Source organism: Diabrotica undecimpunctata, chromosome 2, assembly GCF_040954645.1.
Source record: "Diabrotica undecimpunctata isolate CICGRU chromosome 2, icDiaUnde3, whole genome shotgun sequence".
Classification (NCBI taxonomy): domain Eukaryota; kingdom Metazoa; phylum Arthropoda; class Insecta; order Coleoptera; family Chrysomelidae; genus Diabrotica; species Diabrotica undecimpunctata.
Window position 1 is genome coordinate 40210006 of NC_092804.1, and position 25802 is coordinate 40235807.

At 34.6% G+C, this 25802-nt stretch overlaps 1 protein-coding gene across 4 annotated transcripts in view; it reads right to left on the reverse strand.

The window, feature by feature from the left end:
• Positions 1 to 78: 78 nt before the first annotated feature.
• Positions 79 to 25802, reverse strand: part of LOC140434438 (uncharacterized) — a 56735-nt gene continuing 31011 nt past the window's right edge. The window contains exons 14-20 of one of the 4 annotated variants that reach the window (XM_072522697.1): positions 23590 to 23782; positions 21980 to 22750; positions 15050 to 15635; positions 14731 to 14847; positions 10144 to 10350; positions 7169 to 7435; positions 79 to 3338 (exon numbers count right to left, since the gene is read on the reverse strand). In XM_072522697.1, the coding sequence (XP_072378798.1) occupies positions 3259 to 3338; positions 7169 to 7435; positions 10144 to 10350; positions 14731 to 14847; positions 15050 to 15635; positions 21980 to 22750; positions 23590 to 23782 (2221 nt within the window). In that variant the 3' untranslated portion in view covers positions 79 to 3258. The remainder of the gene's footprint in view (positions 3339 to 7168; positions 7436 to 10143; positions 10351 to 14730; positions 14848 to 15049; positions 15636 to 21979; positions 22751 to 23589; positions 23783 to 25802) is intronic. The other 3 variants (XM_072522698.1, XM_072522699.1, XM_072522700.1) reach the window with 3 other exon arrangements.

Below are 25802 nucleotides of genomic sequence, written 5' to 3' on the forward strand. Positions count from 1 at the left end.
TTGGGGCTTTCAAACGACAAACAGGACAACGTCTTAACGTTGTATTAAAACAAAATAGGAAAAAAGGCCTGTTGTAATTGTATGGTACAGAGCTGTACTGTGGAGGAAACATTCAATAAGCAAAACGATAGAGTTTATGCACGGTCATCCAAGGAAGTCCGCGAACTAGTGCTAGGGATCAAACGAGGTCTTTATCCTGCCTCAGTGATGGTTTGGTGGGGAGTATCCTATGACGGCAACACTTGTTTACATTTTTGTAAAAAGGGCCTTAAAACAGCGGCCAGCGGGACATTTTAACAAATTTGGTGGAGTCCCTAACCACACTATTTCTCAAAAGAGACCATGGACATTTCAACAGGACTCTGCACCTACGGATAAGACCAAAACTACTCAACAAAGGCTTGAAAATCATGTACCCGACTTTATTACTATAGAGCGTTTCACGTTAAGAAAATAACATTGCGGAGATAGGGCCATGTATTTCTTAAGAACGATAGAAGCGCAGCGATGCCACGATGAACACGAGCGCGATTCAGGGTTGTATAATTCGTATTTTCGTTTTCACAGACATGAATTAAATTAATGTTTTTTAACGTAGTTGACCAAAAGTGCCCATTCGAAACAAGAGATGAAAAGTAGGGAAAATGATTTTAATTAAATAAATAGTGTTTACAAAAGATAATTTTATTTTATCTTATTTTAATTATGGTAACGACAGTTTATTTGTTTTTCGGTAAGAATATCATATACCATGAATCATAGAAATCAGTAGAAAATATTGCTTACAATAAATCATGCACTTTGCCGGCTATTAAAGATTTAAAAGCAAATAAACGGACCGCTTGGAATGGATATATCTAATTACTAATTTCAACTTAAAATAATACGGTGTACGTATGTCAGCGATTTTATGTCGTTCTCTGAGACTAAAATGATAATAAGGCTCTGTGGTTCTTCAGTTGTTATTCTGACTATACAGTTAAATGTTAATTGAAAATGGAAATTCGAAAAATATATCGACAATCTAGTAAACCACATGCCTGAGAGTTTTGGCAACACTGATCTCCATAAGCCTAATGTTATTTTCTTAACGTGGAACGCTGTATAGTGGCAATTGGCCGCCTGCGAGGCCTATGTTCAGCAGTGGTCGTTAGAGGCTAGTTGATGATGATGATGATTGGCCGCCTGTCAGCCCAAACCTTAATCCACTCGATTACAAATTGTGGTCAGGTTTAGAGGACATGGTCTGTACAAGACGTCACCATAATGTGGAGCCATTGAAGAGGGAGCTCTGGTAGAAGCTGTGGACAACTTTACTAAAGATGTCATCCGTACAATCGATGAATGGCGTAACTGACTGCGGTGCTGTATTCAGGTGAATGGTGACCATTTTGAATAATTTTTTGTAGTTTGTAGTTCATTAAATTAGTAATAAAGTGGGTACAATTTTTTCAAATCAAACCAATTATTTTTAGCTAAATACCTTGTATCAATATTTATGACAGGACTAGATATATAGTCATCAAATAGCAAGAAAAACTGTAAATCCTGTACAATATTTTAATAAATACTTCATCTGTCCGTAAATATGGTATATATTTATTTAAATAATATTGCATACATAAAATTGTTCAATTTTTTCAGATACATAGAATATATCTATGAACAGGTACAGGATAAGTTTTAATTTGCTATTTTAGATATTGATATTACATATTAGGAAAATGAGTACATAATAATACCTTCTTCAGAGAATATTTTTTGCATTTGCCACCAAATCTTTTAGTTTTAGTCCCCAATACGGGCGATACTAGAAACACTCCTTCTACTTGTTAGTATAATGGTTTCCATGTTACGTGGTCGTATGCTGTGACGCAAGCGTGAAATTGTAATTCCCTGGGCACCCATAAAGAAGATTGAGCAATGGAGAGAGAATAGAAAAAAGCAAGAAATCGAAAACAGGAAAAAACAAAACACTAACTAAAAAAGAACATTAATGAGAAAAAGCACTATAATAAAAATGGAAACACTTATAAAGATATATAACAATCACGTAATAATGAGATAGAACCGAACCAATTAGAAAATATTACACTTAACTACAAACGTCTACTGTTGTACTGGCTACTACTGTTTTAAAACGACGGTTCAAAACCAGTCTCATCGGCTTACAACTTAAACAAAAACCTGTCTCCGCCCACAAAGCGAATGATTTGGATCAGTTGAGTTATAACACAATGGTCAAGTGGCAAAATGGTAGGTATAAGAAAGACCAATTTCAAAAATTAGCTTTTAAAATCATTCTTTTTAATTTTTCTAAAAAAATAGTGGTTTTGTTCAAAAATATAATATTTCTCGGTTACCAATAGACGTGTGAACAATCATGTTTAGATTTTTCGTTAAATTTCCAATCCGAAAAAGTTATCCGTTGTTCCAAAATAGAAAAATATTTTTTTGTAATAACCCTTTTTATTTTTTACTTATATCGAACTGACAATTGTAATGACTACATAAAACTAAAATAAAATATTAAAATATAAATATCGTTAAATTATTTCAAATGTTTACTTAATATAAATTCTTTATTCTATTGAAATAATCTAAACAAAATGTTTTGATCAGTCTTAATTTCCGTATAATTTGAATAATTTTAAAGTATTTATATCCTAAAATGTTTTCATTATTTTATTTTATTTTTATATTATATTTTCTTTCGTACAATTGTTTTAACTCTCTCTATAGTTTAGGGGGTCAAACAGGATAAGTGCCATTCTAGACTTGTATCCAATATATAATATAGCACAACAGAGTAGATATGGAAACTTTTGTTTTCTCGATAATCACACAGGCTAGTGCGGTTCGACCATCACTTTGAAATACTAATCCACTTATTGTTGTTTACAATTTAAAATGATATTATTCTCTTTACGACCTTTACACTTTTTTTATAACTTCTTTACAGTATCACAACCAACCGACTGATAAGTCGCTTGTCACAATCACAAACATAATAAATTTTAAATAATTAATTAACAAATTAATTGTTTTTGCATTAATTTGTCTTTACACAATTTTATCTAACTTGTATTTCTTTAAAATTAAAATATATTCACTATTCCTGTAATTTTAAGGATTAACCAAAAAGAAATTTCGTCCTTAGCTTTGCTCATCCAAAATATTCAGTTGAGGTTTTTTGTCCTATAACAGACTTACAGTTACAGTCAAAATAATGGCTTCGTTACTTCCTCCAACTACGAACTATGATTCTAAATCTTCGTCCCTTTGGCTTGAGAAATAAGAAACTAAACCACCGAATTCGCCGGATTCTTCACCACCACCTAAAATCATCATTTATGTTGAAACTACGTAAAACTAAGTAATAATTGTATATGGTCAATAACAACCCGTAAATATACCAGTCTATACAGAATACTCCTCACATGTATTTCTTATATTCAATATTATATTCTTATGTTAAACACTAAAGAGAAATCAGTTACATTAATTGACCTAGAACAGTAAAAAGAATTCTATGAATCTCTTTTTGGTGGAAAATAGAGAACAGTTTTTAATGAACGAGACCGAAAAACAAGAAGAAATCGAGATAGACCAACTCAAGCCCATAAACCTAAGAGTGTATAAAAAGTATACAAAATGGAAGATCACCAACACCTGGTGATATTGCCGGAGATCTATTTAATTACGGAGATTCATTACTCTTAGTCCGATTAAAACATCTAATGAACTTATATCTTCTCCAACAAAAGACACCAAATGGTTGGAAAATGACTGAAAATTACTGGACATTCTCCGTATTTAAAAAGGGCAAAAGAAAGGACCCACATTGCAATAGGGAATTGAGTATAACAAGCTTTCTTTGAGGAAATCAGAGCAGTTTTACTCCAGAACGTTTTGTGTGGATAATTTATTTACCTTTACAATAAATAACTGAGAAGAAGATCAACAGAAATCAAAACTTACATATACCTTTGATTTTCCTTAAAAAGGCCTATGACAGTATACCTAGAAATAATTATTGCAGGCTTAAGAGATTATGGGTGCAAGTTCCTTCCTAATTCAAATCATTGGTGAAATGGACACATGGTTGATTCAGTTTTTGGATATGGCTACGAAGTTCACACAATGAAAGAAGAAGACAAAAGATGACTTGCAGCAGTCGAAATGGAGTGCTTACGACGATCTGTCAGAATTTTTGGAATAGATCAGATTCGCAATGAAGAAATCAAAAACAAACAATTATTGAGCGTATCGAGAAAAAAAGTCTTAGATGTTTTATAGAGGATAAAGGTGGCCGAAACGAGTATTCACCTAGCAATCTGGAAGAAATAAAAGAAGCCGACCCGGTAAGTCAATAAAAACAAAAGACAGCTATCGCACAACGACAGTTGTGTGACTTTTTAAAACGTGCGTCAATAGATATTATCATTTGTCAAACCAGTGTCGTTGCGACCTAGCTCTTTTTACTTTATCTTTGATACCTCGCGATTTTAACAGCTAACAACCCTAACTTTCTACCATTTTGTCTCAGACAACCTTATATCATCATATTAAGAAAAAAATAGCTTTAATTTGATGTATAAAATCTGCATATACGTCATGAGCAGCGGATATTATTTAAAAAATAAATGACAGAAATGAAATATTTGTCAAAAACTAATTACTTTTAATTGAATTAAAAATATTTGCGGCCACTTTTTGATTAGCAACCTATTATCAATGTATCTCCAAACTTTAAATGCATGTAAAAATGTGAGTTTGATGAACCACGTTATGAACATAGTGATCCTGCAGTGGGATCTTGTACTATTCATTTTACATGGAATATTGGTTCTTGTAGTGCTTAAAGTATGATCAAAATTTCATAGCCATCGGCCAAATAGTTTAAAAGTTATTTAATTTGTTTATCCCAAATTAATTTTTTTACAATATAAGTATAAATAAAAATGATTTTAAATATTGCAAAATATCTCGATATTTTGCTTATAAACTTATTATAAATTAATTATAATAACTTTTTAACTATTGTCTACAGGAAATTCATTTTTTCTAAGTTGTCCTACGACAATTTGGGACGAAGTTAGTCCTTTTTTTTTCAATTGACAGCAGCTTTGTTTATATCAGTTAAAAGATCTAATTGACCAATTGAAAAACATACTTTAAAGTTTTAATGTGCCAAATTTGAAAAAGATTTCCTTTCAATGCAATGGTCCACAAAGCTTCAAAATGCGGTCTTCAAAATAGGCAACCTTTGAAAATCGAGGGAGCGATGGAGGGGGAAGGAGCTGTTAATTACATCTCTGGTTCTTGTTTTTGGATTTCGAAGTTTCTTTTTTAATCTTTATGTACTTTTTGTGTACATTACGAATATGTATTATTTAAATAACTAAATTGTTAAATAAACCATCTAATTTGTTTCAACATTTTTTTTTTCATCATTTTTTTAGTAATATTTGAGGTAATTTTTATTGTAAAACCATACACGAACGAAGAACTAGGACAACAATAGATAGGTACAAAAAATTAAGGAGAGAGGAGAAACGCATACATCGAAAAAAGGAAACGAGAATCAGAAAACGGCATATTAGAACGGCACCTCGATGTATGAAATGTGTTCAGAATTATTACACTAGAAACTGTTCTCTTCCAAAGGGAGTCCAAAATAAGATCAAATGTTGAAACTACGGGGAAGAACACACATCAAACTACGTTATGTGCAGGAAGCACATCGAATTTATGGACAATCAAGCTCAGAAAACACCAGAAACAGACAACCTTCTAGATTAAACCTCACTACACATCTATGAGCTTTTAGACAACTACAAGTGGTATGTCATACGTTCAATCGGCAAAAAGAAATTCAGAACCAACATAGACTCAGGAAACATGCAAGAAATATGGGAAGAAATAAACAAAATTGTCAATGTCGATAAGATGTTACAATTACTATAGGACATAAAAAAAGAACTTTGAATGGCAAGTAACAGCTTCGCAGATATGCAAAAGTATTTATAAAATACGAAGTTCTCTACAATGCCGATTAGAAGATTAAAAATGCTACAGTACAACATAGCTTCCCTGAGGCTATGAATCAACGAACTAAGGGAAATGCTCATCGGACATAATACGCGTATCTGAAACTCTATGCATGACGACAACTCAACTTCCTAGAATTACAAACTACGACGGAATTAAAATTAGAGAAGCAAATAACAGAGGAGTAGCAATTTCTATCAAAAATAATCTCGAATGGAACCAGTATTTAACACGCAAAGTTTTGAAAATGTAGGTATTAAAATAGATAATATTAGGAAGAGGTAAGAATTAGAAGACATGATGAACTTAGCCGAAATAGTAGTCCTTGCTGGAAATTTCAACGCCCACCACAGTTTATGGCTGTGTGGACATCACTCCTGCAGGTGACGATCTTCTGAGATATTGTGACGATAGAAATAGGATGATATTCGCACTGAATGAACAAACCAGATCAAACCAGAACAAATCAGCTCAATACCAAGACTCAACGACTCTACACTCGACATTTTCGTCACAAAAGAAGTCATAGTTGCCTACCAACCATAGGTAAATAAAAGTTTTTATTTTATAAAGTACCGATTTCAAGATGGAGTACTCATCTCGTAAGAGCTTTTAGCCCGGATCGTGGAATATTAATCTAAGGAGAAATTGTCCTACTCGTCGTACCAAGTATTGATTGGTCGCTTTCCATTCCTTGCCGGACTGAGAAGTGATCAATTTGACCATCCGTTGGCGAACAAGTATTGATTGGTCGCTTTCCGTTCCTCGTTCGTATCCAGAAGTGATCGATTCGGCCACCTCTAAACTAAACTAAGTAGTGATTAGTCTTTCCCTGATGTTTGGTTACTGACCAAGACATCTTCCTTTTATTTCCACTTTCCTAGCATCGTCTGTATTTATTTTTCGCAGGTATCAACAATGGATCGTAGCGTGGTAAATTTATTCACTAGGATTGGTATTTTATTTTCATTGTACATATTATACAGAAGTTAATTTTGTTTTGTTATATATTTTGAATATATTTTTATTTAGAATAAACTTGTGTTATACTGAGTCTGGTGTCTAACAGAGCTACCCGTTACATGCTATAGTAAAATGTGATCACTATATTTACCATCACTTCTTCCAGAATTTTCAGGCGGTGCGGCCTCCTCCTCTTCAAAGGATTCTTCGTACGCTGGGGGCTGGCGGCTAAAAGACTGGGGCTCTTCATCGGGAGGAGGAATTGGCTCGGAGGGTGGATGATAAGGAGGATAGTAGCCAGCCGGTGGCTGTGGTGATTGAGCGGGATGGATTGGAGGAGGTTGTTGTACGGGAGAGTACGTGCGTCTAGGGTGCGGCATATGGGCAGGTATGATGTGCGGTGGCCTAGACGCAGGACCTGCAATTAAAAAATCGCTCCTTAACATACAGATTGCTTATTGGTGCCGTGCCTTCTGTACAAGTGTCTAATCTCGGGATCATGCAAATAGAAAAGAAAAAACGTTTAAAAAAAGAGCTTTTTTGGGTCTGCACTAAGAGTACACACTTCTGACTCATAGTTCAAAACAGATTCAACCATGGCTCTATCCACGATTTTCTTATTTTTAGAGATATTTTTATCCCACGGAATGAATTAATGACTTCTTAACATTTTCCTACTTTGTTGAATTTTGTATGTTATTTTTGTTTTTCCCAATCCGTTAATTTTTCCCATAAGTTAACACATCTTGATCGTCTGCAAATCTGTGTGAAAAAATAGTATTGTTATTTATAGGTATTCATTTATCACATCGAATTTTCCAGCTTTTATATACAGATTGAACAGGAGATGAGACATATTGCAACAATGACTCAATTCCTATGTGACATTTATTCCTTTCCTACACATATTTTTTCTGATATCTCTTTTAAAATAAATAAGGTATCTGTACATGATCTAAATGGTGTAAAACCACTCTGATCATATCCAATTATATGACCGATGTTCTATCTTATTTTCTCCTTTAACAACTTTACTGCACAATCGGGTTATTGTATTGTTTAAACTCAAACCTCGACAATGATTAGTATATATTCGGCTGCCTTTCCTAAAAATATATATTCAGTGTTCCCTTTTCCACTTCTATGGTTGGTATTTGTTGTATTTGTAGTTATTGGCAGCAAGTTTGTATTAGTTGTACTATTCGGTTCCATATAAAAAGGGCCTCCGACCATTAGTAATTCGACATTCATTAGTATTTCTAGCACCTGGGAATCGGTCATCCGTCATTCTGAAAAGTGCGGTTCTAACTTCCTCTACTATAATAGCCACATTTCTGTATGCTACATACGTTATTAATCTCTTCGGATCTTCAGGTGTGTATTTTGGTCTGTTTTCAACTAGCAGATGTTCATATTGTTTTTTCTATTCAGGTAACTGAATTATATCAGTGACTGCTCAGTTTATGTGGTTTCTTTACAGCTTGCCACCGTTTTCCATGTCTCTGAGCTTCTCCTAGCAGGTATTCAATACCTGTTAACATTTTTGTTTCCATAACCTGTTCTTTTTTGTTTTTATTGATTTCCTTAGTTCCCTATATTTTGCTTGCTATTCGTATCTATGTTAATCTAGCTTAGTTGTTAAGCACCTGTTGTAAGTGTTTTTTTTTTTATTAATTCCTTTATCTCGTCAGAGCAAAACGTTCTGATTGTTTTCTTTTGTACTTACACGGCATATTAATCGCCATTTCTACAATTTTTGTCTTGTTGATCTCTCATTAAGGCACCATTCTTAAATATTCAGTATACGTTAACACCTATCTCATTTTCCGCATTCCTCTAGTGATTTGAACTCCATTTCATCATTTTATTAACTAAATTATATTTTCCCATACCTTTAATGGCTCTCTACTATCGCTCATTGTGCCTATGTGCCGCACTACGTATAATTATTTACAATTTAACTTTTTGTTATCTTCTATTTATATATATATATATATATATATATATATATATATATATATATATATATATATATATATATATATATATTCAATCGGTTTAGAACATCTTTCGACGTTATCCGATGTCCAATTTCCATTCATTTCGGTTGTTCCATTGTTTTTCTCGAAGCCCTTTGGAGCTCACTGATTTTCTTACTCCTTCCTGTATTATTCTATATTTTCTTCGGTATTCCCCTCTTGTCTTCCTGTAGGTGTCCATGCGAGTACTTGTTTCGGGAGTCTACTCTGTTCCTTTCGGTGTTCATGTCCGTACCTCTCTCTTCAAGAAATTCTGAGCGTTCACCTTATTACATTTATTTGCGCGGCTTTTATCTATTTTTTGTTTCACTGTTAACCGCCACGTTTCACTCCCGTATAATAGCATACATTTTACCAGAGTTTCATGGATATTAAATGTTCTCTTCTAGTTATATTCTTGTTCCAGAGAATTACGTTAACGCATCATATACCTTTTGTAGTTTGTATTATTCGGGTAACTGTTCTTCTGACATCGTTTTTCTTCGCAATATATTTCCGACTGTCTTCTTTTGGTTTTGAGCTGAGCCAAGGCAAATACAATGTTTTTTTTCTTCGACTATATCGTCTAACCATCATTCATTCTAGATTTTTTCATTCATCTTCTATTTTATTCGGATGGTAAATTATTTTACCGTACAATTAATTACCTCATCTACTTTTTAGTATTGACAACGATCTAACAACTGTTTTGTACACTTCATTTTTGGACTTTGTAAATTTTTTTTGTCTTATTAAGAAAGTTGCAAAGAAACCAATTTTTTCTTTTCAAAAGATAGCTAAATTAATGAGACACGCGGTCCCTTTTACGGTTAAATATTTATCTTATCCTATCTTTATCCTATTAAAACAAAGCATCTTACGCAAGCTTACGTTGTTTGCGAACAAAAAATATATTTTGGGCTTTGAAATTTGACATTCATCAAGTCAATAATATTCAATTGTGGAAAATAATACTACGTTTCTAAGATAAACGAAAGAATAAAAAAGTTTCCACCCAACCAGTCAATGAAAAAAAAAAAAAAAATATATATATATATACATTCGAAACTACCACCAACAGTCCAAACGATCATGAATACTTATCTACCTGGAACGTTGGTAGGCGCACTAATAGGTGGGAACCGACTAGGCGGAGGTGTTCTCGAATAGTTTTGTACCTCGCCTTTGCTTCCGGGACTGCCAGAAGGCAACGGACGCATTCCAGAAGGATTCGCTTCTGGAGGAATAATTTGACCGCCTCCCGAAGGAGAAGGATCCAAGAATCTGTGTGGCTGGTAGATTGGCGGATGAATTCCTGTAAATTTAAAAATACAGTTCATTCTATATTAGAAATTACTACATTCTGTTCTACTCTCGAATTAGCATATTTTCATAACAGCTAAAAATCCTAAAGCTGGAAACAAAAAAATGACTATTTCGATGGCCTTCTAGCTCCCCAGATTTATCTCTAACAAATATGTGCGGGACCTGATCGCCTTCCACCTGAATAATTTACCCCAACTAAAAGATAACCTAGATGACCTCCGCCACCATGTCCAACAACCCTAGGATGACATCTCTCACGATACGATAAAACATTTAATTTCAAGCACGTCTCAAAAAGATTTTGAATGTATAAGAAACTATAAAAACTTACTAAATAACTTAAATATTTGAGGTTAATGTTATTTTTGAAAATTTGAGGTTGGTAATGTAGCCATCTTTCAAGTTTAATTAAACGCGAATTGTGTATAAATTCCATTGAAAATAATTGCATTGAGTGTTCGGATTTTGTGCGTCATTATGTGTTTTTTCCTAACGTGCCCTGTACGATAGAAATTTTGCTAATCAGCGACGCTAGTGAAATTTGTGTAACGCCTTTCTGAAAAATGTTGTGATGATTCGTGACCATTGCTGTAAGTTCTTCAGTCGGGAAGTTCTGCCACGATCTGAACCCCTTTTGCCACAATATTACCCTGAATGATAATGTAGAGGTAATGGATTTTCTAAAGAGCTATGACCTTGTAAATAGTTGCGTAGATCCAACTGACAACGATGCACTGGAAGGTTAGAGTGAAAACTGAAAAGTCCGACAAATTTATGGTTCCGTATGATAGCCCAGGCGAAGTGGGTTAAAAATAATATAAGACTTTAATTGCAAAATATAATTTAAACAAAGAGATATTTAATTAAAGAAGATTAAAATTGTGATCATACAATTCATACATCAAATATAAAATTATAAATTTAATATACCTAATAAATATAGGTAAACTTCTGGTTAATTCTAAATCTTAATGTTTACTAATTTGTTAAATATTTAAATATAATGTCCCCATTACCAGCAAATTAAAATTAGCTCGAGACAGCTTATAGGTGTCTAAGAAAAATAATTCGAGGCAATTAAAGATCATTTAGGAGTCTAGGATTTAATTAAATTAATACTACATCTGCTATAAACATTTATTAAGAGCTATATAAATTTTTACACACTATAAATATCTCGTTTTTGGTAAAAAAAGTTTAATGTTGTCTACCCCAGTGGATTACAATCTAAGTCGTCATCGTTTTCATCATTCGAAAATTCACTTTCACTGTCACTTGCATCCTCTCCTAAGTTTATAATTAAGTCCGACACTCTGTCCATAATTTATGTTCTCTTTCTATATATTCATTGTCTACTTTTGTTACATTAGCGCAAATCTTTTTCCAATTTTATAAAGTAACTTAAGCAGTTTTTTTCGTATAAATTAATAGTTAATTTCCATACATCGTCCAATTTAAAAGTTACGTTGCAGGCAGCAACTTCGTTTTTTACCAATGCCCATATTTTTTCAATAGGATTTAGCTCCGGATGATAAGGTGGTAGACGCAACGTCAATATTATCATGTTCCGCTAGAATTTTTTTTTGACGGATATAAAAATATTTATTTCAGCAAGCCACTTCAACAGTGCATCTTTCTTCCAGGAATAAATTTGGAATGGGTTCTAGGAATACATTATGATGATAAGAGGCATTGTCTATTACCAATATGCCTTTTTTCGGAGCATTAGTAATAAATTTTTCTTTTAACCATTTTATAAAATTTGTGCTATTAGTCATTTTGTCGTGGTCCCATCTCCACTTTTTGTCCTCGATTTAAAAATGGCAAGTGCCCCAGGCACGAATCCTGCTTCACCCCCCGCATGAACAATAATAAGCATTTGACATTTAGCTACAGGTGATTTTGAACATTTATGTTGACCATCGACCTCTTCTTTGGCCACTCTTTCCTGCAAATTCCTCACGGGGATAGTTAGGGATTCTTGTTCCTTTTCTTTTTTCATAAACTGACATACACTATACAATTTGTCCACCTTGGCTATGAATAACTTTTCTGGAACTATTCATGTTTCCATGTCTTTGCTATAACAACAGAAATTAAAACTTAATTAACAAAAATACTTATTCGGTGAAGCTATATTTTTTTTTATCAGATTTTATATACCATTTAAAAACAACATTTTTATTATTAAAGTTAACAAAATACCATAAATCAAAGGAGATTGCACACATCTTATGGAAAATTAATGTCATTCAAATGCAATAAAATTTACATGAATATATTCGTCTCGAAATTACAATCATTTCATATCCTTGCACCAACTCTGAGTTTTGATTAATTACGAAGTAAGTTGTAAGTAAAATCACATTTTTGATGTCCATAAAACTGTCATTATCCCATTATGTATATCCACTTAATGCTAGATTTATATCAATTTACGCCGTTATTAATTAAAATCCAGAGTTGGTGGAATGACACGAAATTATTGTAATTTCGAGACGAATCTATTCATGTAAATTTTATTGCATTTGAGTGACCTTACATTTTCCATAAGATGTGTGCGATATCCTTTTAATTTATTAAAAATGTAATAAAATGAATACATACCTTACTTTCCAATAAATTATTTCATGTACATTTTCAAATATTATATTCTATAAAGTCACTGCACTAATAATTAAAACTGAAAACTATAATAATTAATTAAAAAAGAAACAAATTTTACTGCACTATTAAGAATTGGAGTAGAAATTTAAGGACTGAAACTTTTAGGATGATTATTACAACTTACATATTTCAGATGTAAACTTGTGTTCTGCGTTGATATGACTCATAGCTATTTAGAAAATCCATTATGTCTAGGTAATTATCTTGTATTAAGCAGTATAATGTTGGAAGTATTCATACTTTCTTTTTGGATAGTGTGATGATTTATGTTTGTTGAGGTGGTTGAGTATTTCATGTTTGTTTGCGATGCCAATCCAAGAAATTGGCAGCGTAAATTGGTGGATCCACATTTAGGAAGATTTAAAGGTTCTTACATAGGGCATCTTAGGATCTATACATTAGTAGACTGAAGACAGAGCATTTGAGAATAAGAGTCCTTAAGGCTATATGAATACAGCAGTTGTAAATTATTATTGCATACAGGTCAACTGAGAAAAAGTCAGAATTTACACTTGCATAAGAACGGTACGTAAGTCTTAAACTCTGTCACAAACATATAGTACTAAACAATAAGCGATGAACGTTGAAATGAAACGCTTTACCTAAATTTACTCTAGACAGCCAGAAGCAGTCACGCAACAGTTCTTAAAGAGGTCAACACTCTACAGTGTTTCTCGGGATTTGTAGTTACAAGTGTATTAACCGTCATATCACCAGTGCCGATAATATTGGGGCTAATGGCCCACAAGTAGAGGAGAAAGATGGAGAACCAACATCAAAAGAACAAACTATACATCTGACAACATGTACAACAGAATATAAGAACTATTACGAAAATTAGGCATCTGAATTCACAAACCAATAGTAGAGCTGTTCGAATGGGTAAGATTTACGATCAGGAAGGCAATTGTAAGATTAAGCTAGAAACTCTACTACATGATCATCTCAAGATAATTCCATTTCTAGTAAATAAACCATAGTACATATTATTATAAGCAAAGTTAGATAATCATATCCGAATATTTGTAAATGAAGCCCTTAAAAATAAACACCAAATATAAGCTCAAGGAGATCTATTTCGCGGCAGGTGTTATGTTATGGTATTATTTTCGGGACTTATATGCCACGTTCTAGAATGAACGTTTCATCTACAATTGCAGCAGGCATCATCAAAGGCGTTCAGAGGTGGGCGTACATGTAATCTCCTGTTGCCCCAATCGATCACTGATGATAGTCCTCGAGTATCTAGGCTATTTGTGGTTGCCTTGTGCATCCCGGTACATCTATCGTTTGTTCCGAATCGACATTGGAATTTTCTGTGCCCTTGGGAAGAGTTTTTGTATTTTGCAGTGTTAAGAGCCACACCCTGTTTAGATGCAGATGGTCTTCTTTATGATTACACTCAATCGAGTGTTTTTAAATTAGCCTCTTTGTCTGCCGCAGTTGTGGGAAAAACATCAGGAAGAAACATAAATTTTAGATCACAACCTATAAATACCGAACATAATGTACCTTTACAAATTTAAATGTGATCTAAAAGAGGAAATATTCTGAAAATTAATAATCCAGTTGAAAATTCTGGATATTAATTAAATGGGAAAAGTGAGAAAATATTGGTATATTCCCTATATTTTCTCTAATGATAAAATTTAAATTCAACATCTACCGTTCTGGATATTCATATACACTACAATAGAATTACCTGAAGTATGAGGTGGCCCCCGTATCTGATGCGGTGGAATCATTCCATGGGGATAGTGGTTCATATTTTGAGGGTAACTTAGTCTGAATGGCAAGCCCAATGGTACTCTTGGTCCACCTAATAAAAAAGTCTATGTATAAAAAAAAAGTAACTAATAAATTAATGTAACAGTAGAATTTGTAAGCTATATACTGATTTGATTTTCGTTACGTTCTGTTAGTTTTATTTGTTTATTAATTCTTTTATATTATTGTATACAATTTTTGTCTATTCTTAAATTTTCTTAAAAATGTAAACAAATTCCATTTTTTACATTTACCTGGAGGAAAACTTCCCGGCGGAGGTCCTCCGGTATGTGCTATTGCCGGCGATTCGTCTTTCGGTTTACTTAAAGCGTTGTCATCCTCGTCGTCGTCATCGTCCAGCATGGTAGCAAACTGTTTAGGCCTTATGGAACCTATGGGATAGGTAGTTGTTTGACCAGGCTTCGTTTGTAACATTCTGGTTATCACAGACGGCGTCGGAGCGCTTTGTGAGAATGGCTGAGGCGGAGCTGCTATCTCGATATTGCATTCTGGTTCAGAAGAGGCTTTTTTATTTCCCAAATTGATTATAGCTTCTTCTAAAGACTTTTTAGGTTTAACCGGACGTCCTCGCTTCTTTTTAGGAGTCTCCTCTCCATCTTTTTGACTTAACGCGTCCAAGAAGGGTATACTTATATTCATAGGCGGTTCAGAGAGTTCTTCGTTATCATCGTCATTACTGATCACACTAAAGTTTGAGACAATTGGTTCGTGAATAATATTGGAAACTTGCTGCCTCTTTCCTTGTACGTCATTAACCTCTTCCGATTCACCGTCGATGGATTTCCTTTTTTTCTTTTCGACTTCAATTTGTGTTAAATTCTATAAGATAAAAATACATATATAAAATATGTTATAAAGGTTAAATTATTTGCTAATAGTCACTAGTACTATTAACTGATGACAAGCCCACTAATTTTTATAATATTGTCTAAAGATTTCATTATTTGTGACAGCTTCTAATAATATAGTTTTTGTGAAATAGTTTTTGACTAGAGCGCCAAGTAAAATGTTGTTTATACTACTTGTAAATATATTTTGAAATAGACGTAGTTCAAGAAACAAATGTTATAAGAGACATGTGTAAAATCATTAGAAGTATACACAAACATAAAGAATGACTCCCATAGTTTACTATCTTTCAAATAGTTAATAAAAAAAAACGATACATTCTATAGTGAAATCTCTGTCTTAAGAGGCTACATCAGCGCGTCATTAAGACGGAAAACGCGTTCCAAGATTACAGCTTTAATTTTGAATATTTTTTCCGAGATATTTGGCACACATATACGTGATATAGTAAAGAATGGCGGTACGGAGCCCAATTTGAGAAATATGTTAGTTTGTGGAAATTACTCTATAACTAAATAAAATATTACAAAAACGAGTCCGTACCGCCATTAAGAAAAACAAAAAAATATACTTTCTTCAAATAAACTTTTTTATTCCATGCCTAGATTTTGTGTCACATTGGAATTACTAAAATCACCTAAAATCAATGATCTATAACAAGAAATCGAACTTAATTGAGTGAGTTGGCAACATAGAGAATTAGTCAGCCCATCACATTTGCACACCTGCGTCTGTTTTCTATGTAAGTGATAGCACGATTCTGCTCTGTATCGATATCTGTTCAGTCAGATATTGGAATATTATTTTGGATATTATTTTGTAAGATATTGGAATTCGTTATTGTTGATTCATAGTGAAGTAGTGTTTGTAAAATGAATTTATTATATTTGTGTAATTGAACTAGGTTGTTGGACTATTTGAAAAAATAGATTATTATTAACTGAATTTTATAGTTATATTTTAAGCAAAAATATTTCAAATTCTAATGCGAGTATACAGGGTGTTTCAAAAAGGTATTTCATAAATTAAATCACGCATTCCGGGGACAAAAATAAATTGATTGAATCCAACTTACCTTAGTACAAAAGTGTACACAAAAAAGTGTACATTGTTTTTTTACATTTTCTCCCAAACTACTTACATAAAAATGGACACGTTTCTTGTTCTGAAAACATTTTTCATACAAAAGAAACAACATAATCTAAGCGCACATAAAAATTTTAAGGGGCGTGTGCATCCATAAATCTCCCCAAACTTTTGAGTACGTTCAAATCATATGAATTTTGTGGCATCATGTGTTCAAATAAACACATTATTTTTTATTTATTATAATATTTATTTATTTTTTGATTGAATTTATGACATACCTTTTTGAAACAGCCTGTATGGTTTTAGGAGGATTTTTTATTCTAGAAATATAAATATTTTTAAAACAGAAAAATGTCTCAAGCGAAAGATAAAGTCACGCCTTCCAAGAAAAAGTTCAGTAAAAACCGTGATAAAATGATTCAAAAATAGAAATTAGAGCCACCAAAAATTTTAATAATAATTTTAATAATAAGCAATCTACTGTTGTCGTAAATAAAAATTGTGAAAAGTGGTTTCCCATAAAAATGAAATTGGTAATAAATCTGTATTTATGTACAGAAATAGAAAATAGAAAAGTACAAACGCCAATTTTTTCCGATAGGTAGATATTCATTGGCGACAATATTTTCGAACTTATATTTTTTATTTGCTATACACCGCTATGCATCAATCTGTAGTTCATTTCTTACGGCTAAACTATTTGATATATACGTTTATAATAAACGTTATAAGTAGTAGAGCTAGGATCGAGCGAGCAATTTCCAGGGTAGTATTTCCTTTAGACTTCATTTGTTTAGATGTATACATTATTAATTTAGGTGATATATTACGACTGCTTGTGTATTCACTAAGCAAAAACCAAAGTATTCTCGCCATTAAACATGTATTTGTATGTCAATGTTTAGCCGTAACAAAACGAAATCAGATATTTGGAGCACCCAGTTTAAAATAGTAAAATCAACATGTTCTTACAGGAATAGTTTTTGCTAAATGGAAAGAAGAGCAGATGGAGAACCAAAAAAAAACGGCCTACCTCAAGGAAGCGTTCTGGCGCCGTCCTTATTTAACATCTACACCAACGACCAACCAATGCACCCGCAGACTGAGAGTTTTGTCTACGCTGACGACCTTGGTATAGCCGTAAAGGGGAAAACACTCGCACAAGTAGAGTCGACAATGGAAAAGGCTTTAAAGATGATGTTAACTTACTACAAACAAAACTCATTAAAGCCAAACCCTACTAAAACCCAAGTATGTGCATTCCATCTCAACAACCAACTGGCGCATGTAAAACTGAATGTTTCTTGGGAGGGACAACGCTTGAAACATACTGATAGGCCCAAATATCTTGGAGTAGTACTAGACCGGTCACTAACGTATAAATTCCACTGTCAGAGCACAAGACAAAAGGTTTCTACGAGAAACAACCTTCTCAGGAAACTTGTAGGGAGCAAGTGGGGTGCAAACCCCCAGGTCTTGAAGACAACAGCTGAGGCCTTATGTTTCTCAACAGGGGAATATGCTTGTCCCGTCTGGGGTAGATCTAGACACGCCCAAAAAGTCACCACGGCGTTAAATGAAACATGTAGAATAATTACCGGTTGTATGAAGCCTACTCCACTACCCCTACTGTACCGGGTAGCTGGATTCGCATCACCAGACGACCGTAGATGCGCCTCACACTATGTGGAGAAGTTCAGACAAACTTTCGATGAAAGGCACCAATTATACGGGTTTGACGAACCGCCAAGAATCAGCCGACTTAAATCAAGGAAAAGGTTTATGAGAAATGACAGCGTCGAACCACCCGAACTGTTCCCCCTACATCCAGAACGACCTAATGGAATGAATCTGGACTGGAGAACCTGGCGGACACTCAATCGCATACGCACAGGTATTGCCCCTGTAAAACAGAACCTCATTAAATGGGGCATCAAGACAGACAGCGACGCACTTTGTGAATGTGGTTGCACTTGCTATTAAAAAAAAACTGGGGGTTGATGCGTGGCAGTAGGGGGTTACATTTGAGGGCATGAATTTTGCATGAAAATTCGTCCCGCGCCCAATACAAATTGACGAGTTTTTTTTTATTTTGAAAAAACTCTTGATTTCTGAGTTTATGGGAGGGTCAAATTTTCGTTTTAACACACTGTATATTATTATTAAATTTATGGTAGGTACTTACTAATTCTTAAGCTAAGATGTTTTATACTAATTTTCGTAAAAAAAAGGTTTGTTAAAATTTATATGCTTATGTTTATTCCTTTTTGTATAATAAATAAATAATAAAATATTTTCATACAATCTTAATGCTTTTTTTGCGTTCCTTTATGCTTTTAAATCCGATCCGAACTTAAATTATAATTATCACAACATTGTGCCTTCCTTTTTGATAGTCTCACGTACTGGCGACGCACTGTTGCCAAAAGTTCGCAGAACTTTCGAAAGACGGTGCGGCTACTATTTCTCGAATTAATAGTGATGACGCGCTGATGTAGCCTCTTAACATAATCTCGAGTTTAACATCCAAAATAGTACTTTGTGTATTCAGTCTGATTAAAAAAAAAAACCGGTCGTTCAGGTTATGTTTACAAGATAAAGTCATTAAAGTTGACATAGTCATACTAATTCCTTTTATAAGAGACCCTAGCTATTTAAAACTGTAAGATGTTGGTGGCACTTCTGACCAGAGAAATCCATCAATATTACCGGATCAACAAACTCTCTCTTATTCTACCGTCGCTAAATAACAAACAATTACAGTTTCTCCCAGCTGTAATTTTTCTCAGTAGATACTATAAAACTACAAGAGGGTTCCACATCACTAGGAACACCATTACAATCCAAAAACATACTGCTCTCTTCAAGAATCTCTAGTTGAGTTTGCATCTACCTTTCGTGTAAACAAATTGTGGACAATTTTCTGAAGGATCGTGGAGAAATTAAAATTGGAGAGAACGTTTTTAAATAAAGAATACTAATTCTCCTGGCAAAAGATTACTGATATCGAATGTTTGTTCAACTATACTACAATATAATTTAAGAGCTGGTATTGCAGACCCCAATATAAACATGTCTTTAGCTTACGAAGACAGGCGAATTATACACCTGATAAAATATGGTGGTTTAAACTGCCATATATACCATCAATCTGGTCAAATAGCCACAACCTGTACTTATGCGAGGTCACAACCCAGTTCATCCTCAATTTCGAAACACCCTTCTTTCATATAGTAACTTCCCTGAAACTAAAATAAAAATTCAAAAACTGACAAAACAATGAAGCCTGGAGATATTTTAAAACTGGACAGAAACTTACTCATTCCGAAATATCAACTCCGGTGTGTATACCTCCTATAAAAAATGAAGAAATTATATTTGTACAACAAAAGTCAACGAAAACACACAAAGTTTGCAACAAAAACCAGGAAACAGTTTCCATTGCATCATTTCTTGAACCAGTAAAGGAGTTAATTAAAGAAACAGGGATTATTCCTTCCAATGCAAGGATGCCCATGGTTCTTCCAATCCAATAGAAATCGATCGAGATTACATAACAGATATATCCGAACTTATTATCCCATACTCGAAAAAAGAAGAACCCAAAGCCGCCGAGAAAGAACGCGACGTACTGCCAAGTGCAACACTCTCGCTTCGCTGCTTTGCTGGCAGCTCAGTCGCTCAGTACTGGCCTAGCAACCTTCGAAGATGGACATCCCCATTGCTGTTACAGCCAAATGTGAAATTTGTGCTGATACGTTTGTTAAATGCAAAACTAATTTCATCTATTGACGTTCATCGTCAGTTGTAAGTCGTGTAGAGAATTCAGTTAACGCCGAATAGAAATTCACGATGAAGATTGGAGCGGAAGACCTTCACTTTCAGACGAAATTTTCAAAAAAGTTGGAAGAATATTGCTTGAAGATTGGATGTTCACCATTAACAATCTTGATTTGCGTATTCCTAAGACTTCCCACAGCACAATTCATAAGATATTAACAACATCGCCAAAGCCGAAGAAGGTAAACAAACGTAGTCTGCTGGGAAAGTCATGGCAACCGTCTTTTGGGACAGGAAGGACCTAATGGTAATCGACTTTTTGTCTCATGGAACAACAGTTAACTCCCACAGATAATGTGAGCCATTAAAATGACTTAAGTGCGATCCAGAACCGCCGGCGAGGATGATTGTCCACTGGTGTGAGGCTTCTCCACAACAACGCTCCACCTCATGTCTCACATCAATCTGAACAAATGCCTGAGAGATTTTGGCTGGATTGGGGTGCCCCGTCCCCTACAGCCCGGACCTAGCACCAAGTGATTATCACTTATTCCCAAAATTAAAGGAACACTTGGATGGCTTACGCTTCAGTAACGATGATGAAGTCAAGGAAGAGGTTACTCGATTCCTAATCTGGACAAAAAATTGATCTTGGATTATTTTTTTTATACCTCCTATTATCACTTTCATCGTCACACATAATGCACAAAATATACAAAAGGACCAAAGGTGATCTTTTGGCGCCTTAAAACTGAAACACTCCAGCTAAGTAATCTTGACTGAAAACATGAGAAAGCCAATAGGAGATAACCAAATTGTTTTTCCTAAGAAAGTTATGATGGTCATATAACAAAAACAATGGCCCTCCAGTCCCCGGCGCAACTTAATATTCAGGGGTGCAAAGAATCATTGGGAGCAACAGTATAAAAATTAAAATTAAATCAGTGATCTTAAGCTAACAACCCCGCTAATTGCTGCCCGACCAATAATGATTCAAATAATTTAAATGGTGTCGGAATAATAAAAACCGAAGAACTGAAATCTGGAATCTAAACATCGACTTTAAAGACGAAAACACTGAATAATTTGGAGGCATTCGAAACATGGGTGCACAGACGAACTTTGAAAATTTCCTAATCTGATTAAATATATAGAAACAACTACAGAGAACGATCAAGAAAACTTAGATAATTTTCTATAGCAGTAAGGGCAAAATAGAGGATAAAATTGTAAGAAAAAATTGTTCTGATTGCTAAATATTAGACACTGGATAAGACTGGGCTTTGAAGAACTGCGGAAGACAGAAGGGTTTGTCACCATAACAACTAACCTCCAATGATGGGGCAGACACATGAAGGAGATATACAAAATTGAAGTTTTACTAGGAGTTAACATGTGTTATTGACGCGTGTTGTAAACTTAAGTTTGGACCAATATGTACTTACCTTGACTAAATCTTTCACCTTGTCTAAGTGTTCCGTAATCTTTTTTTTAGGTTCCTCTGTTGTAACCCCGTTGCCATTTCTTTCTTTTATGGCATTCGATACTGTTTTGTTCTCTTGTTTATTACATTCCACTTCTTTTTCAGAATCTTTAGGAACAGGAACAGGAGCAGAAATAGGAATAGGAGCAGAAACTGGAACAGGAGCAGAAACTGGAACAGGAGCAGAAACTGGAACAGTAGCAGAAATTTGAACGGGAGCAGAGACTGGAACAGGAGCAGAAACTGTAACAGGAACAGAGACTGGAACAGGAGCAGAAACTGGAACAGGAACAGAAACTGGAACAGAAGTAGAAACTGGAACAGGAAGGACCTTCGCTTCCAAAGTTTCTTTCAACTTCTCAATTACTACAGCTTTCTCCGGTTTATCTTCGGCCACCTTTTCATCAACTTCTTTAATTTCTACTTTCTTTTCTTCTATTTTGTTATCCACAGTTTCGTCTGTTTTTTCTTTAGAAATTTCCTTTGCCAGATTTGGTTTCTCAGATTCTTTAGAAGCAGCAGAGGCGGGTGTTGTAGTTGTTGTAGGTGGTTTCTTAATATAAATCTTAGGTACAAAAGCTTTTCTTTCAGTCTCATTTTTCTCTTCATCTTCGTTGTCATTTTCTACTTCACTCTCTTTGCTGTCCTTTCCTTCGTCGTCGTCGTTGGCTACAAAGTCTTCATCGTCGTAGTCGTCACTGACTAGACCAAGTCTGTCACGTCTACGCCTTTCCTGGAAATAAAAATAAATATATAAAGTAGTTATGAATAAAAAATAAATATCAGATAATGGATAATCATGTAATGGAAAAAATACTATGCTAAATATTTAGTAAATTAAAAAATAAGTCTAAATAAGCACAAGATTTGTGATAAATGTTAATATAAGAATCTACTTTAGGTCTCCACACAAGGTTATTTAAATATATAGTAAACATTGTTTAATCCGACATGTTCGTGATTTAAAGCATGCTGGTACAAATATGCATGCATCAAATATTCAGGATTGTAGGATGAGTATCGGAAACCGTACTATTTACAAAGATATTTTAAGAAATCTAACTGACTGAAACATGATGTCGAAATGTGTCGATTTTGGTTCAACGCGCTTTTTCACATTTACCCTTGACGTCTCAAAGTAGTGCCGGATCATATATATAAAAGTTTACTGTACCAGGAATACGACAGAAAATTAAAACTCGACAACACTGCAACGAAGAAGTATAAGCTGTCTATATTTGGCGCAAACAGGTGATAAAAAATACACTTTTACGTAGTTCTTGTTAATTGTCTCTTGATTTTTTTTTGCCTAATAATCACGGAAAAACCAAATATTTTTGTTTTGCTAACTATTTATTAAAACATTTAAAAATTTGTTCCATACCAAACTATGAGGTCAAAGACTTCTAGTAATGCCGATTAAATGCGAAGGAGTAGATAGCGCCACAGTCGCGCATGGAGCGAATATTGTAACGATGAAAATTATTTGTGATGCAACAAGTGTACAAAAATTAAGATACATGAATAACTGCAATAGTATTTTGCATATTTAAAGTAAAAATAATAACTTACATCTTCACTATCTGATCCTAATGTGTCAATATAGGTAGTTCTCTTTCCTCTAGTTCTGCGCCCTCTTCCAAAATCATCGTCACTAGACGTTAAACCACCATATTTAATCTTTGGTCGCTTTTTATTCACCTTAATTTCTAGATCAGATAATTCGTCAAGTATACTGTCCTTCTTTTTCTTTTTTCTGCCTGGTCTGAAAAACGTTACCTATAATTAGTTTTTTTTTAACGTTAGAAAGTAAATTTAAGATATTTAAATCCCATAACAACATCTTAGATGCAATATACTAATTTTGTTCTGTTTTAATATTAAATAATTGACCGTTAATACATATTTAATTACAAAACGAGCATTTAATGTCTTAAAATAGTTTTATTTATCAAAATTATACTTTGATAAATACAAGTACAAGATGTTGGCACCGAGCATTCACATATAAGGACACCTTTTGTCCTGAAGCCGAGAAATTGATTAAAAGGCAATAGCGAGATAAGATTGTAAAATCTGCACTCGGCTGGATTCTTATTTGGGATATGGTACTCGAAAGTACATATTTAGTAACCTCTTTAGCCAAATTTTAGCTGCCTAGGTGGCCGCAGGGGTCTCCTATAGCAAAAATGTGTTTTTTTCGAGAAAAAAAAAATTGTGAACGATCCTTGGCTTAAAATCTAAAAAAATTCATGTACATACATTTTCACGCCCAAAAACACTCTTTTTTTCAAATTTTTTGTTCAAAATTGAGCTCAGAAAAAATATTTGAACTATAAAATTAAAGTTTTAGGCCATGAAAACGCTTTTAATATAAGTATTTAAATATTTTTAATATCTATATATTGACAGCACACATCTGAGCAGCGGACGGGATTCGAAGCCTAGTGAACCTAATAAAACCTGGACCCCTTACCCATCAAGGAATCCGTGTCAACACAAATGGATAACGAAAATTTCCTCCCCGGGTGGTAAAGGCCAGGGACCCTCAGACATTGAACGAGGAAGTCTATCTTATTCTGGCAGAACCAATGCCCCTACGAGTCCGTCTCCAGTGAGGGTTGCACGATAGCTATATCGTGGGGCTCCACCTTCATCTTGATGCTACAGCCCTTAGAGGGCCTCGACCTTCTCAAGCTTTCTACGCCATTCTATTCTGTCCCTCGCTTGCATTTTCCAGTTGCCGACTCCGATCTTCTCGGCATCTTGTGTTACCCCGTCCATCCACCTCAGCTTTGGTCTACCCCGTCTTCTCATTCCCACGGGTTGCGCTGTTAGAATCTTTTTTATCATGTTTGACTCAGGGGCCTAGACTACATGTCCTGCCCACTGCAGGCGGTTTCGCTTAATTATAGTGGTAATATCTTTACCACCAAACGTATGCTTGTAGATATTCTGCAGTTCAAAGTTATATCTACGCCTCCATACTCCGTTCTCACAGACCGCTCCGAATATCTTGCGTAGCACCTTTCTTTCAAAAATGGATAGAGCGGATTCATCTGTTTTCGTTAGCGTCCATGCCTCTGATCCATATGTGAGAACGGGGACTATCAGTATTCTATACAGCCTTATACGAGTTTTTTGAGACAGACGTTTGTTAGCTAAGTACTTTGATAGACCATGATAACACCTGTTTGCAATTATTATTCGCCTTTTTATTTCCTCAGATGTGTTATTATTGGGGTTAACCGATGTCCCTAGATATATGAACTCTTTGACTGCTTCGAAGTTTTGGTCATTGATGATTAAATTTGTGTCAACATTTCCAGCTCTTGTGTTTGTGTTAGTCGCCATGAATTTGGTTTTATTTTGATTTATCTGTTCCACTATCTGATAAGGGGCTCCACCTTACCAGCAGTAAATGTGTCGCCATACGTACTGCTGCCCGTGATCCCTGAGAGGACGAACAGTTGCACGCTGGTGGGATAACAGACTACAAAGCACGTTTGACAGGTTGCCGCCGAGGAGCCTACTTCTCTACCACTCATCTCCAAACTAAAAGCACGTTTCAAAGACACACGTTCAAATTGGAACTGATCGTATAGAACCTGGAAAACTTTCTGCAGAGGTTATGTGGTTCTGAGAATAGTCCCACATGAGCTCGTCTCCGATACTAGGAACGTAAGCCGTTGACAAGTACGACTTATCGACTCGTCTCGCTTCCAGTAGCCCCCATACCGACTACCGACACCTCAAATGACGACCACGTTACTGTTCCTGCGTAC